Source organism: Phalacrocorax carbo, chromosome 4 (genome assembly GCF_963921805.1).
Source record: "Phalacrocorax carbo chromosome 4, bPhaCar2.1, whole genome shotgun sequence".
In the NCBI taxonomy this organism is placed as follows: Eukaryota; Metazoa; Chordata; class Aves; order Suliformes; family Phalacrocoracidae; genus Phalacrocorax; species Phalacrocorax carbo.
The window spans coordinates 74,941,968-74,956,638 of record NC_087516.1 but is presented as its reverse complement, the minus strand read 5'-3'; the positions used below and the strand labels follow the sequence as shown (position 1 = coordinate 74,956,638).

General features: G+C 44.0%; 1 protein-coding gene across 2 annotated transcripts in view; it reads left to right on the top strand.

Moving 5' to 3' along the window:
• Window positions 1-1,048: 1,048 nt before the first annotated feature.
• The window catches only part of INTU (inturned planar cell polarity protein), a 57,573-nt gene continuing 43,950 nt past the window's right edge, over window positions 1,049-14,671 (top strand). Inside the window, exons 1-2 of one of the 2 annotated variants that reach the window (XM_064450489.1) lie at window positions 1,049-1,341; window positions 12,516-13,102. In XM_064450489.1, the coding sequence (XP_064306559.1) occupies window positions 1,229-1,341; window positions 12,516-13,102 (700 nt within the window). In that variant the 5' untranslated portion in view covers window positions 1,049-1,228. Of the gene's footprint in view, window positions 1,342-7,051; window positions 7,201-12,515; window positions 13,103-14,671 lie in introns of those variants that run through there. The other variant, XM_064450488.1, reaches the window with a different exon arrangement.

Here is a 14,671-nt window from a genome sequence, read left to right as displayed (position 1 = left end):
ATTTCCAGCTGGTATCAAAGAAAGAAAGCAGAATTTTTAAAAGCAACAAATGGTAAGGTACCTAAACTTTAGAGTCTCACTACTCAGTGAGAATCCCAGCCACAGACTCGTGGTGATTCTCCATTCACCCTCTCCAGACTGAGCTGTTGCCACCATCTACTCAAACCAAAGTCTTCAAGAAAGCTGAAGCTTTTACTCCATGTAGCTGTCAACATCTCATGGAGTTGGGTGCTAAAATATTCAATGGCTTCCAATTTGTTATCCAGTCTGTATCACACTAATGGTCCTCCTCTTAACGGCCTTTCTGGGAAACAACTTCATTGTTGTGGTGCTGTAATTATCTCAGACACAATAACTGAGAGAAACTAAAACTGATGGTTTTAATAACTGATTGTGAGAATTTACTAGCTATTGCCTATGGCAGAGAATATGGAGGAGGTGACCAAATCTTGAAAAATTCTAAACATTAGAGAAAACTAATCACTTTGTAAAAGGGAGCAGAGAACACAAATCATGGCAATTCATGGTAAGAAATAAAAATGGTGAAGATATGGATTGCACCACTTTTATAGATTGGCATCCCTGTTCATTCAATAAACTGTGCCAGAATTTTGTAGATGGGAAACCAGTAAGGAGTCCTGTAACTCAGTAATTGCCTGAAAGTGCTTGTACTGACTGTTTTGTGAAAGAGGGAAACAAAAGACTGGATTAGATTTTGTGGGATTGATAATTTTTCATATTAATACTTCAGGAGGTAGAATCAATGGGGCAATTCCATTATTTTAACCAGCAGGAAAATTCGTGGGGAAGAACTGTTTTCTCACACAACGGGAGCTGTTGGATGCAGCTCTGGGAAAAAAAATCTACGGGTGGAGTTAGGAGTGATTTTCCTGCATTTATATGAAACTTGTGTTTACAGGGTTTGCTGGTTCCTGGGAGAAACAATACCGTGCCAGAGGGTCAGGCAGCCCCCGTCGGCGGCCGGGAGGCGGTCTGGGACAGGCCCCCCGGCGGAGGCAGGCGGCAGCAGACCACCATCTCTTGGGGACCAGCCCTACCATCTCCCCAGCCCACGCCGCGGCTCCCGGGTGCCCGGGACGCCTCCCCCGGCGCCCCGCGGCGTGGCGCCGGCGGGCTCTAGGACCGCGGTGGAGGCGCGGTGGAGGCGGGTGGGTTGAAGGGCTCCCACCTGCCCGCGGCCGGCCGCAGTTCCCGGTGCGGCGGGGCGATGAAGGGGCCGCGGGCACCCGCGATGTTCGGGGCGGGCAGGTACAGCATCCCGCGGCCCGTCACCAGAAACCTGGAGGACCTGGACTCGGTGCAGAGCGTCCTGCTGCACAGGTCAGTGGCGGGGACGGGGAGGCGGCTCCCGCACCGGCCCGCCGCGGGAGTTCGCTTCCCGGGTTTGGGAGGCTCCGGCGCCCCTCGCTTTCCGACCGCGTCCCCTGGAGGGGGGGCAGAAGCAGGCCGGGGATCGGCAGCGTTGAGCCCCCGACTCTTCGGAGAGGCTCCCCGCGGTGGCCTTTTGTTGCCGAGGCAGAAAGCGAGAAGGGCCGTGTCCCCGCCGCCCCTCACCTTCCCCGGGCGGCGGGAGCGGGGGCGGCCCCGGTGCGCACGCGAGGGGAAGGGGAAGGGCGGCCGCCCCGCCGGGCACCGGCTGCCCTGGGGTTTCCTTCTCTCCCTCCGGGCGAGGCGGTGGGCCTGCAGGTGAGGGAAGCTCCCCTGGTGCCGTGCTGAAGGGTGCCCGGCAGGACCGCCTGGGAGCCCAGGGGCTGCCTCTGCGTTTCTTACACGTGTAAGGAAACGGGATGGTGGAGGGAAGCTCTGTGGCATCAATTCCAAAAGCGTTTTCAGCCCTTCCTTAAGGGGAGGAAAAGAAAAATACCTTAACTCGCACACAAGTTCAAGACGAGCAGTCCTTCAAGGCATGTGCAACGGGCACACTGCCTAAGAAGCTGCTTTTTCCCCTGCCTTCACCATCCCTAACATGCAATTCTCCACAGCATCCCCCCAAAGAAATCTTGACAATAAGATCTTTAGGCCCATGCAGGACTTTCAAAGCCACCTTCCATGCAACTTTCTTTGCACTGAGAGCCACTTAAACTTCACAAGGAAAACACCATCCCGTTGAGCAGTACCCAAGAGAAGCTCATCTCCAGTTGTTCTGCACAGCGCTCGTTTCCTAACACGTTTTCTTGGCTACATTGATTTATTTCCTACTGCAAAGACAAAGTACGCTTTCTCTCAGTGCCGACTCCAAACAGCTCTTGCTATGGAAACTAACAACTAATTCTTAGCTCAGCTTCTCTCCGGCTCAAAGCACCAAACTGAGTAGTGGCTTAGAATCCGTTCCTGTCAACACCGAGGATGAAAGCAGAGAGTACAGGAGGAGGGCACGCCGCAATCAGCTTGCTCCCGCATTGCACTCTGAAGCCGCTTTATAAGCAATAAGTGTGCCCATATGCTGCCGGGGGTCCCTCTGGGATCTGAAACCCTGTACATGCATTTGTCAGTGACTTAACAGAAAATGTTCCATTTCAAAGTTGGATTGAAAACATGCTGCCCCATGGTATGGCTTATATGAGTATACTCCCAGTGTAATAAGGTACTATTCATACTTGAAGCATGTGCATGTTGACTGACTGCAAATAAGGGTTTTCTTTCATGCTTGACGTGCCTGCTATGCATAGCAGGTGATCCTAAAAAAAGCCTGTAGATTTAAAGTGAAGTAAAAACAGTAGGAAAAAAAATCTTATTTGGAATTACAGCTGCTTTTCATGCTAGAGAAATCTCTTAGCTCTGTAAGACTGTATCCCGAAAGAATGAGATATGTTGAACTAGTCTTCCGGAATTCTTCATGGCAGTCTTACGCTGGTTTTATGTTCTTCTCCTAAATTACTTTCTGTGATCCAGTTGCATAGAGGGAATTTGATACAGAAAGCTTAAAAAGTCAGAACAGCCTGGTTTATTTATCAAGCACTGGAGTGTTTTCTCACAAAATTTCTGTTCCTTTGGTCACAAAGGTAGCCTTCAGCCTCCATTTAGTCTGTCTATATGGAAATATCCCAGCTGAAGTGACAGTCCAGTATCACTGTTCAATTCATGCCACTGTGCTACGGATGGTCTCTCTGCAATACTGTCAGAAAAGCTGTCAACAGAAGATTTTGTAATCGCAGTCTTATTCATGCACTTATATGTAAACCTTGTAATCACAAAATCTTATTCATTAAGGAATACCTGTGATGTGCCTTTTGTCCCTTATGAAAGACTTTGGCAGGGTAGGGGAAAGCTGGATTGCTGTCATTAATCTTTAAAAAAGAGGAACTTTTTTCTATCTCATTTTTGCTCATGCTGTGCACTGGAGGAATAAAAAATTAATAGGACTCTAGCTGAAAAGCCTGTCATGTCACTCTTCAGCAATCCAGGTTTTAGTTAGTGTTTCTTCAGATGTTTGAGTAAAGCAGGTGTTAGCAGCAAGAAACAGAACTGCTGAACAAAGATGAAAATATTTTCCTCTTAGTTTTATCTGCTTGTAATATACCATGTTATGTCTGTTCAGTTGTTGTCAGAGCCTTCCTGGAAATATCTGATTTGAAAACAAGCAGAAAGAAAAAAATGGAATAACAAGTCACTTAGGCCTTCTTATTTCTTTGCTAATAATGAAGAGCTGTAATTTGAAGTATGGAAGGGGAGGGAGAAAGCAAAGGAACACTTAAAATGCTGTTGATACGCTTAGTCAGTGTAAGAAAGACAGGTTCAACTATAGTCCAGGTATATCCACTGAAATTTGTCTTACAGTATTACTACAGCCTGTTTGTTCTGCCTACGCTGAACAAAAGAGCCGGAAAGCTGGCAGATCCAGTCGTTAGAGAATTGTCCCAGTTTGGAGCACTGCAATAGTACAGACAGCACTGCGGTCTGTGCTCTTCCTCACCCACACTGGCATTTAGAAGGGGGAATGACCCTGAAGAAGAAGGGGAGATTGCTAAAAAATCAGGGATCTGATACAATCCCTGGACTGGCACCTCATGGGCATAAACTGGGTACTTGAGAGCATCAGACAGCGTTCCCTCATAGCAGAGGGAGTGTTAGTTTGCCCCAGTATACTGGAGGCTTAACGCTGTCCTGGTTTTCGGCCCTGTGTTGAGAAGAGCTCGACTATATCCACAAGTCAGGCCCAACATGCCTGCTGAATGTGAATCAGCGAGCTTAATCTGGCGTATCATCGGTGAGTCATGGGTCCTGGTAAAACTGCTAAAGTCAGGCCTGACTATGCAAAACCAAACATGACAAGAGGGAGTAGTCATAAACGCTAATCCTAAATTTCCCTCTGCTTTTCCATCTAGCTGCTCGGAAAGACTATAACTCCAGACTCATTTCGTCATCATCAGGTTGAAAAAATGAGTTGTCAGTATGTAACTATAGAAAACTGTTAGCAGTTTAAATTGGGCAGTGGTTCAGGTAAGGGTTCGCAAGTATCCATGCAACCGAACCAAAAAATAGAGCTATGCCCTAGTTATTTTCCTCCTTTATTAGGAAGGACCATTACATCTCTTTGGTGTATCCTATACTCTTTAACTCTTTTCACTGTGATCTACTCCTGAATATAAATGTGGATCAAGGTAGACTGTTATTTTTAAGGCACAATGGCTTTTGAAGCAGGTTAAACTGAAAAAGTAACAAGGAACTCTTGTTCTGAAATGAATTTCCACACATGGATTTAGTTCCTTGCAGGAACAGCTAATCAGAACAACCTTAAGGCAAAAGGGAGTTCTTTTTAATTATCCACTTTTAAATGTTCATTAACCAGTTGTCAGTAAGGGTGAACGGTAGTACTGATGCCAGAGATGCCCTGTGGCAAATTTTTTACCATCTGCTTGTTAATAATGGCAACCTACTGTAGAAGGCTTATGGGTTCCGAAGTGAGAATCATCAGCCCAGCTACTTGGACTAAGTGTAAAAGATCTGCCAGAAGACAAATTATTTTAAGTCTTTTCCTAATATTTATGCACAAGAAAGGAGAGGCTTTTCTCTCAAGAGGGATTTTGTGGGAAAATCTGTGTCTTCACTAAAATAAAACCCTGCTGTGTGAGATATAGTATGTCTTGCGATCTTTAATTGTTCCCACAGCAGCAAAAAATTCCACATTCATTTCAGAAAAATACTTAGGTGACTCCCAACTACCTCTCTCAGTGGACCAAAGTCTTCCATCATCCTTTCCTTCATGAGACGGTTATCCCTATAAAATAGCAAGTAGTGCAAGACTGCCACCTCCTTTTTAGCGAGCCTGTATTTCTCACTTATGGAGCAAACAACTGGAAACAATTAACCAACTCTTGAACTCAGTGAAATTTAACATAACTAACACAGGGCCATCTGGCATAGACTATCACTTCTCTACAGAAACACTTCAGCGTGCTGTTCAGTGTATTAGAAGTGCTTGCAAGTATCGGCAGCATTAAGGAGGGTGGGGCAGTGTATCTCGCCTACCTCTATTAAAATTCTAACTGCTGTAGTAATTCCACTTAGAAAACCATAACTCATTAGGCTCTTTGGGAAATGCTGTTTATGCAGACTATTTTGTTTTCACAAAGTAAATGGTTTGGGAAGTAGGGTACTTTAAAAATATTTCTTCCACCTGTTCTTCTGGAAGTGATAGAAAGAATGCAAGTTGGTGCATATCTTGCATTCTGACAATTGGAAACAACCAAAGAGCTGATTTTTTTGTTTTTTCAAGAATTGTCTACCACACGTGGATTATATACTTTGTGTGAAGTGGTTGTTGCCAGCTCAGATGGGAAAAAACCCTTACATTATCTACCATATCTTGTTGTATACTGCATGAAACCATATTAGAAAAAACTTATCTTCTGTAGGTAGGGAGTGTTTCTATCTCCTCCTTTGGATAGGTTTGTAGTCTTAAAATCCACGCAACATTGTTTATCTTTAAAATCAGGCCTTGTACAGGCACTTCAGAATGGCCACAGCGTGTAACTTAGGTATCTTTAACTACTCCAGTTGAAGCCTTAATCACATGGATACGAGTCCAAAACATTTCTGTCTGTTAATTCACTTGAAATCACACTTAATTAACAAACACTTCCCTAAAATAGTTTCAAGCACAGGAATTCCATACCAGAATTCTGTGACTCCTACGTAGTGCTCCAGCACTATAAAACCTCGCTGCTGAAGCTGTGCAAAAATCCCACTGAGCAGAGATTAAATCCAACGCATTAAAAGTGCTCCAACAATTATTCTCCAAACCTTTCCTTATTCACCATGAGTGTCTTAATAGGTCTACTGACATAGCTACACAGCAAGTTGTCTGCAGGGTTGCTGTGGGTCTTGTTTTTCATGGATGTAAATAATTTAAGTCCTGAAAACTGAGTAGGTTTTTTTTACCTTTCTTGACTGTGCACAGTTTTGCATTTGTAGACCACATTGACTGCTTTGAGGTGCCAGTCGAGCTTGTTTGGGTCTGTCTCACATCCTTGCCTCTCCTCCCTAACCTAAAGAGAAGCATCTTAGTTTCTAATGAGTCTTAAATTATTATAATGGAGCATAACAAAACACAGAAGTCTTCCACTTGTAACCGTTTGACTTGATGACAACTACCTCACGTTTCTTTCAAAAATCAGTTTTGGATTGCAAGCGATGCTTTGAGGCTCGCCCCATGACTGAGTTTCATTAACAGTCTCTTTCATGGGACTGTTGCTGAGGCCTTGCTATCAGAGGACTAAATAAATGGTCTGTTCGCCGTTATGTCTTCCGTATCGACCCACTGAAAGACTTTCCAGTGAGACTCGGCTGTTCGTTCTCAGGAGGTAGACGGGGAGGTTAGGCACTTGGAAATGATTACCGCTCCCGGGGCCGGCTGGCGGCGGCGGGGCTCCGCGCGCGCGGGGGCCTCACAGGCGGCGCCGCCGCGACCGTTAACGCTCCGCGCGCGCGGCGGCCCCGGCAGCGCCTTCAGGCTTCCCCCCGTCTCCATGGCGCCGGGCCCGGCCCGCCAATGGGAAGGGCAGGGCGAGGGTCACGTGGGGCGCCGGGTACGGGTGTCATGGCGTCCGGGGGGCACGGCGGGAGCCGGGCTGCAGCTGAGGGGATGGAGCCGCCGAGGGGAGAAGGCGCCGAGCGTGAGGCCACCGGCACCGGCAGCGAAAGCGAGTCGTGCGCCACCTCGCTGTCTACAAGCTCCGAGTAAGGGCGGGGCGGGCGAGCGAGCCGCGGTGCCCTGGGGCGGGGCTCGCAGCCCCCCGCCAACGGGGGCTTTCCTGCTCCCCGCGCGGGCCTCGGTCTCTGCAAGCACCGCTAGATAAGGGGCTCTTCGCTCGGGTCCCTGAAACGTGCTGGAGACCCCTGACACTCGGCGGGCGCTCGGGCGGCTAAAGCTGTGGGGCGCCGTGTCTCCCAGCACTGAGCACGATGCTTTCCCCTCTCCCTGCTCCTGAGCGCTGCAAGGCTTTGCTTGCTGTTCTCCCTGAGTGTGCTCCCCTTGGGCCTCCTCCGACTGCCCCAGCTGGGACCACCTCTCCCCGCTCCTGAGCGCTGCAAGGTTTTTGCTCAGTGTCTTCTTCAGTGTGTGCTCTCCTCAGGCCGCCCTCTCCGACTGCCCCGGCTGGGAGCAGCCAGGCGCGCCGTCACAGAATTACGGAATGGCGGGGGTTGGAAGGGACCTCTGGAGATCACCTCATCCACTTTTTGCTTTGTAAGACTGCATTTCTCTGGCAGAACCCTGAAAGGAACGTGGTGAGCAGCAGTGTTAGTTCACCTAGCGGGCAGTCCTTGGGTTGATTCCTGTATCCCAGCCGGACACTGCCTGAGAAAGAGAAAGAAGGGACAGAGGGACTTGGCTCGTGTACTGTAAATGCTTTAGCATTGGAGATGCGGTCTTACTATTTTAGTGATCTATCTTTTGCGAAATAGTAGGTGAGAAGACAACTCTGTAATACCAATGCATATTTTAAAGTCATATATGCAACCACTGGGGCTTTCTTTTTTTTTTTAATTCATATAAACATTTACTCTCACATTGTTCCTGGCATGAAAGCAACTTTGCTTCACAGTTCAAATGTGTGTTTCAGGGTCGCATCAGTGGCATTTTATTTGGCATGTTATTTTCCTTATGCATTGAACTGAAGAAGAAAAACAAGATTTAAGTGGGAGAGGTTTGAAGTGTGTTTAAGTATACTTTGTTTTGCGGTTGTCCCATACCTCTGGCTCCGTGAGAGACAAAGCTAAAGCTGTTGGATGTACGCCTATCTTATTTTGTTCATATATTTATAAGCCAGAACTCAGTTGTAACACAATTGTAACACCTCTGCCTGAAGCCATGCTGGTTTTTTTTTCTTATTTTTCTTTTTTTTTTTTTTGTGGGTGGGTTTGGTTTTTTTTTATTTTCCCGTTCTTTTGTCTAAAATGCCAATTTACTGGCGTACTTTATACATGTTCAGAGGATAAAGCTGTGTTGCACAGTTTTCAACACAGAACACAATGTTTAGTATTGATGGATAAATTGAAATGCATCTTCTCTATCGCTGCATCAACAGAACAGAGAAGCTTTAACTTTGGGTCTAAATAGTTTCTTCTGTTGGACCCATAACACTCCAACCTTCTGAGTACAGAAACAAGAAGTTAAGGTGAGACTTGTAATGAAAAGGGAGGGAGAAACAGTACAGTTTTGCAAAGTATCAGGTACAAAGATATGTCTGTTAGCCATTTTAAGATAATGGTGTTTGTTCCTCTATCGATGATCTGTGTGTGGTTTTATGATTAGCCATATTTGATTAAAGAGAAAAAAACCTTGGGAATAGTTTTCTGAACCAAAAGTTACTGACTTCCAGAATAAACTTCTGGCAGTTCAAACCGTGCTGCTTGATACTACAGCTAATGTGGACAAACCAAGACACACCAAGGAGCATTCATGCGGGGGCAGAAATGGGTGTTATGAGTGCTTCTTTGTCAGAGCACTGTGATTTTGTTCAAGGCCTGTTTTCAGACAGAGCCATGAAGAGAATGCTTATCTATCACAGAATCACAGAACGGTAGGGGTTGGAAGGGACCTCGGGAGATCATCTTGTCCAACCCTCCTGCTTGAGCAAGTACACCTAGATGCCATTGTGGAAGTAGTGTGGTGTTTTTTTTTTTAATAGTTTTGTCTATTTTGACAGAGTTTAACATCTGCTGTCACTTTCACTAATTGTGATGGATCAGAACCCCTCTAGGCAGCTTTGCATATGTGAAGTTGATGCCTCATCTGAAGCTGTACTTTGCAGAAGTTAAGAAAGAAGTTTAGCTTTCCCAACCTCTGCCTGGGCAATGACAAAGTATCATATGGGTGGAATTTAATCATACAGTGGAGTAAAATAGTTACCCCTTGATTTGTTGTTACCTTTAATTGCTTTAAAACAAGGCTAATAGATGTTAACTGTTCATTGTTTCTGCGTTTCCTTGGGTGAGAACAGTCTTCTCTTGCTTCAGAATCAGACCTTGCATCCTTCGTATCTAGTATGTGTGTCTTCCATACATGGACAATTTCAGCTGGCACAGTTTTTCAGACATCCCGAGGAAGAAATATCTGTGTGGGATCAGTGAAGCCGCTCTTAAAGGAATGCAGGTCTCCCAGATTTTTAGATGCCTTGACTGAAGCTTCCAGACCTGTATAGAAGCTCAGGTTATTGTGTAAGTGCTTGTTTTGGCACAGGGAATAGAGATGGAAATGAGATTTTTACTTTGCACACATTTTATTTATCCTGGTTTAAATCAGTTATGAAACTACAGCACTAGGGAGAAGACCTGTCATCACGCAAATTTCTTGTTTCAGACTTAGCTTTTTTAGATGTCTGTATGAATCTGTGTTCAGAAAGTGATAGTTCCTTTACAGTACGCTCATGAAAATGCCTTCAAGGAGAGCAATTCATGCCATTGTGATGCTTTCTCAGTCTTCTGGCTTCATCAGCTTATTTGCGTAGAGTGACTTTGCCATAAGTGCTCCTCCCTGATAAGCCTTCTCTCTGGGGTGCATCTGTATGAGTGGAGCCAGTGTAAACACCACACCCCCCGTTTTTTTTTTCCTTTGATTCATATAGTAGGTTCTAATAAAAGTCAAGATCATGATAAAAATCCAAGATGATGAAGCTGGAGAACATGAGTGTACGAACTGACGTCGAAGCTGAAATTTTGACACCTACTCCAGAGAAGAAACAGCTTTTCCAAAGAGCGCGATCCCTTTCAAAGATGGAGTAAAAAGGCTATCCTACTGTCACATCATAATGTTTCCTATATCAGTTTTGGTTTTTCCCTATTTTGCTTACTGTAGGGGAATAGACAGGGATCGGCGACCGGAAGATCACGGGCTGTGACAGAAAGATAGACTCCTCCCCATAGGAGTGGCAGGAACAGGAAGCGCAAGAGCTATATAAGCGTGTGACGCAGCTAAATAAACAGACATTTTGTATCCATCATATTGATGTCTGTGCATCACTGTCCCCAGGGTGGGTAGAGCCCTGTGTCCCGGAGATATGCGGCCCAAGATAAGTTCTCCCGTAGAAGCGTACAGCTACAGCTTACATGTACCAGAATGCAGGAGTCCTTGTTAAAAAAACAAACCAGGGAAGAACTCTGTCACATTGTTTCTTACCTACCACCTTTTGAGAGGTGTTGCATCAGGTAATTGTCTGGCCGCAACAGCTTTAGATGTTGTTATCATTTTGATTACTTTCCTGAGTAAGATACTCAAGATTTTGATATGGCATTGTAGAAGATGCAAACACTGACTTAGCCATGACCATCAGGAGTAGCTGAATTATCATGAGTGGTGGCTCTTCTTTTAAAACTATCAACTTGGGCAAAATAATTAATAAATGCAGATGAAGTGCGTGATGTTTCTTCCTGTCTGCAACATCCATAGACTTTAAGTCACTGGGGTTCCACGAAGAGAGAAACGCCAGTGTTTTCTGTATTCTTAGTCAAGCCAGATCCTCTCTTTGAGCCCTTAAAGGTGCCATCGTGCAGTGTCTTTGTGTAATGTTCTCTGTTCAGCTAAACTTTGAAGCTGTATCATTTATCTAAGTATTCAAATTAATGCTCTATTTGAATTATATATTAGTTTTTAAAAAAATTTGCTTCCTTTATTCAGTAATATTAGCTAGCTCTTGTATAAAGTGTATGAATATAAGTTAACTTTAAACAACTAATGATATGATTAAGTCTCCGTTCTAGTTTTTCCTTATTTGATTTTTGTCAGTGTGGTTTCAGATTCACAGGAAGGGAGATCTGTTTGACGTCTAGTCAGGAAGGATGAACTGGTCTTGTCTGTTCCCAAAAATCTTCCATACAGAACATCCCAGATGTTCCTTACATCACCTGCTAATGCTGATATTTTTTTTAATTGTCCATGTGTGATCAAAAAAGCTCTCTTAATATTTACCTTAAATACTTTGGTAAATTAAACCACTAAGTATTCCTACTTTGACCCTTATTGATCTTCATCCTTCTGTAGTAATATTCTGTGGTTCATCTTGGGGTGAGGGAGTGGACCTTTTGGCCTGTTGCCCCTCAGCTATTGTTTTTGGTTTGGTTTTTTTCCCAGCCAAGAGTATGATTTCCTTCAGTCTCTTTCCCTTTAAAACATGTTTATAAACTATTTACTGTTTATCTCTGTGCTCTGGGCTTGTTCCAGTTATTACATCTTTCTTAAAATGTACTATCCAAAACTGGACACGGTTGACACATTGCCATTGCCAAATTAGGACAAAAAATTTTTTGTGCTGTGCAGATGGTACTCCTGTTAGTACATCCTGTAGTTGCCTTGCCTCTCCTTCACAGCAGCTTGTTGCTAGAGACTTAAAGTGATCCACTCCAGCTGCTAGAACTTTTTCTGTAGCAGTGCTGCCTCTTTACTTTTTTATTGTGTGTTTTTGCATGTGAGCTTGAGCATGCTATTTTGAACTTGTCTTTTAAAAAGTGTTACCTGTATTTCGTCTTGGGGTTCTTTTTTTTATATATTGAGGTGATTTTAAAATGTTCACCTTGTCTTTTCAAAGGGCTTGCAGTACAATCTGTCTCATAAATGCCTAAGGGGAAATATGAGCGAGAACAAATAGGATGGCATTTTTTCTCTCTAAGAGAAAGCCCCATTGTGCCCATGAATGTAATTACTAATTAAAGCTTGTATGTGAAAGAAATGGTTTGAGGTTGCTCTTGTTTGTTTGTTTTCAGAAAAAGAAATATTGCTTTTTGCTGTTTTCCTGTAAGGCATTTGAAGAAACTATTTTAACATCTGGGAGGGATGTCTTTTCTTACCATATCCGTCATTTGTCCAAGAAGAGTTCTTACCCTCATGGCACACATAAAGCAGTTGAGCTTTCAATATTCAGGAGACAACTTTTTTTTCCTTCCCCTCCCTGCCTTTGCACTCTTTCTATCCTCTCCCTACTTGAAGTAATAAGATGTCACTTGCATATAGCAGTCTTCCTTATCAGAGCTGTCACTGATCATTCTTCTTTCTTTCCCAGTGACCTTGAGCCTGAATGGTTGGATGGCGTGCAGAAAAATGGGGAATTATTTTATTTAGAATTGAGTGAAAGTGAAGAAGAAACTCTGCTTCAGAACAGCTGTCCAGAAACACCAGCAGTAAATCACGTCAGGTTTCGTGAAAATGAAGCTGAAGTTATTCAAGAGGGATCACGAAAAGAAAGAAAGTATGAACTGAAGAAATTGACCAAAATGTTAAAAAAGAAGAATCTTTTACCAAAGAATTCTGGGAAGAAAGGCAGTGGAAGTTGTAATGTGCACTCCACTGGTCCTACTTCCATATTGAAACACCAATCCACTCAGAAAATGGGTGTCACTGTTCAGCAAAAATACAAAGATGTGTATGTTTATGTAAATCCCAGAAAACTGTGCAGTGCTGGAGAAGATGAGCAGCACAGGCTGCTGGAGGCCTTAGTAGGGATTGTCCATCAGTCCTCATGGAGCAGCAGAAGAGCAGAAAAACAGGGCAGGCGGGATAAAGTCATCAGAGGAATCGGCGAAGAGAAGCTTGTAGTACATGGCTTGGTGCCAGGTAGTTCAGCAATGAAAACGGGTCAAATCTTGATTGGTAAGTGATCGAATGAAGAGTTAACTTCTGAACTCTTCCTTTAAAATGAAGATTTTTGGGGTTCTTTGAGGCAGCTGACTTGAATATTCCTGAGACATAAGCAATTACTTACCACAACTATTTTTTCAGTTCTTGAGGGATTTTTAAATAAATTTCATTGCACCTGATGTTTTGTTACCTATTCTATTTTACTATATTAGTGGTTTTAAGAGCATGTGACGTAAACTAGAAGGTGTTAATAGAGTAAGGAGATGACTATCCTTTAAGCGTACAGGGAGTGAGCAGCTTGAACTTGGAGTAACAAATACCCCACTGCCACCACCTTTAATTTAATGCAAAATTTGCTCCGTGGATAAGTGGGACTGGCGAAAAGCTGTGGTCTGCCACATATTGTATTTTGTTTTCATTCTTTTCCACACTATCCCCCTTAGATAAAAAGCTTTACTGTATATGCTTTTCATGTATTTTGTACTATAAAAATGAGGAAAAAGTAGAGAGTAAGATACATTAATGCGTTACAAACTCTCTGCACGGCCTTCTTTGGATATTCTTCTGTTTAGCAAGTAAAACAGCTGCTTCTTCAGTACTTGTGATCCCAAGGCCTCCAAGTACATAGTGGGGCTGCAGTCTGCAGAGGCAGTGAGCCAGTATAGCAGCTCTCCTTTGTGTTGGTTTGGCTCTTGTCAGACGCTTCTATGAGCTGATGCAACTAAATAACCTGGCAGAAAACTAACCCAGAAGAAAAATCGCCAGTCTGGTTTTTGCTGGTGTAGTTAGTTAAACCTGGGTCACAGAAGGTCTGACAAGCACCCAAGTGTGGATAACAGAGGGGAAGGAACTTCTGTGGCTCATCATGAAGGAGCAAAAATGCTCCTGCCTCCAGCATCAAGAGGCTGTTAAAAGGATTCAGCGCTCACAAGGCCCTAACCTCAGAGACAGTAAATGTGAGGCTGCTAGGCTGCATCTGTTAAGGGTGGAAGGTTGTTTAATTACCCTTGAAATTGGTCCCTCGTAGGGAGGGAGCAAAGATATGGTGTTGGTTAGAAGACCATGAAGATCTCAATACTGTAGTAGCACAAATCCCACAAAGCCAGCATGAGTGCTATTGAAATTCCAATGTTGTGTGTGTAAAATGGCAAATCGTGCTTTGACTAGCTGATTCTTCTAGCACGTGTTTTTGGTGGGGATGCTAAAGAATACTCCAGAGGGAAAACTGGATAACTTTCAAATTTTACCAGAAAGAACTCATTAGTCAAGAAGTGGGGGATACAGAAAGAGGCGGAGAAGGGAGTGAGTTTCAGCTTGATCTGCTTAATGGTATTTAATCTCATTAGTGTAAGAGTGGGTATTTATAACCTGTAAGTTAATTTTGGGACACAGATCCATGTAAAACTGCATGTTAGTAGAAGCAGGTATGAAATCAGAACAGTGTAGGCAAATACCAGGTCCGGGAGATAAAGCTAACCTCCTAAATGGAGGTGGTACTTCATCTGCAGCGCTTCATATTTCCTGGAGCTAGTGAGGGCAAAAACTGTGGGGTGTTTGTTTTGTTTTAAATAGAATAATATT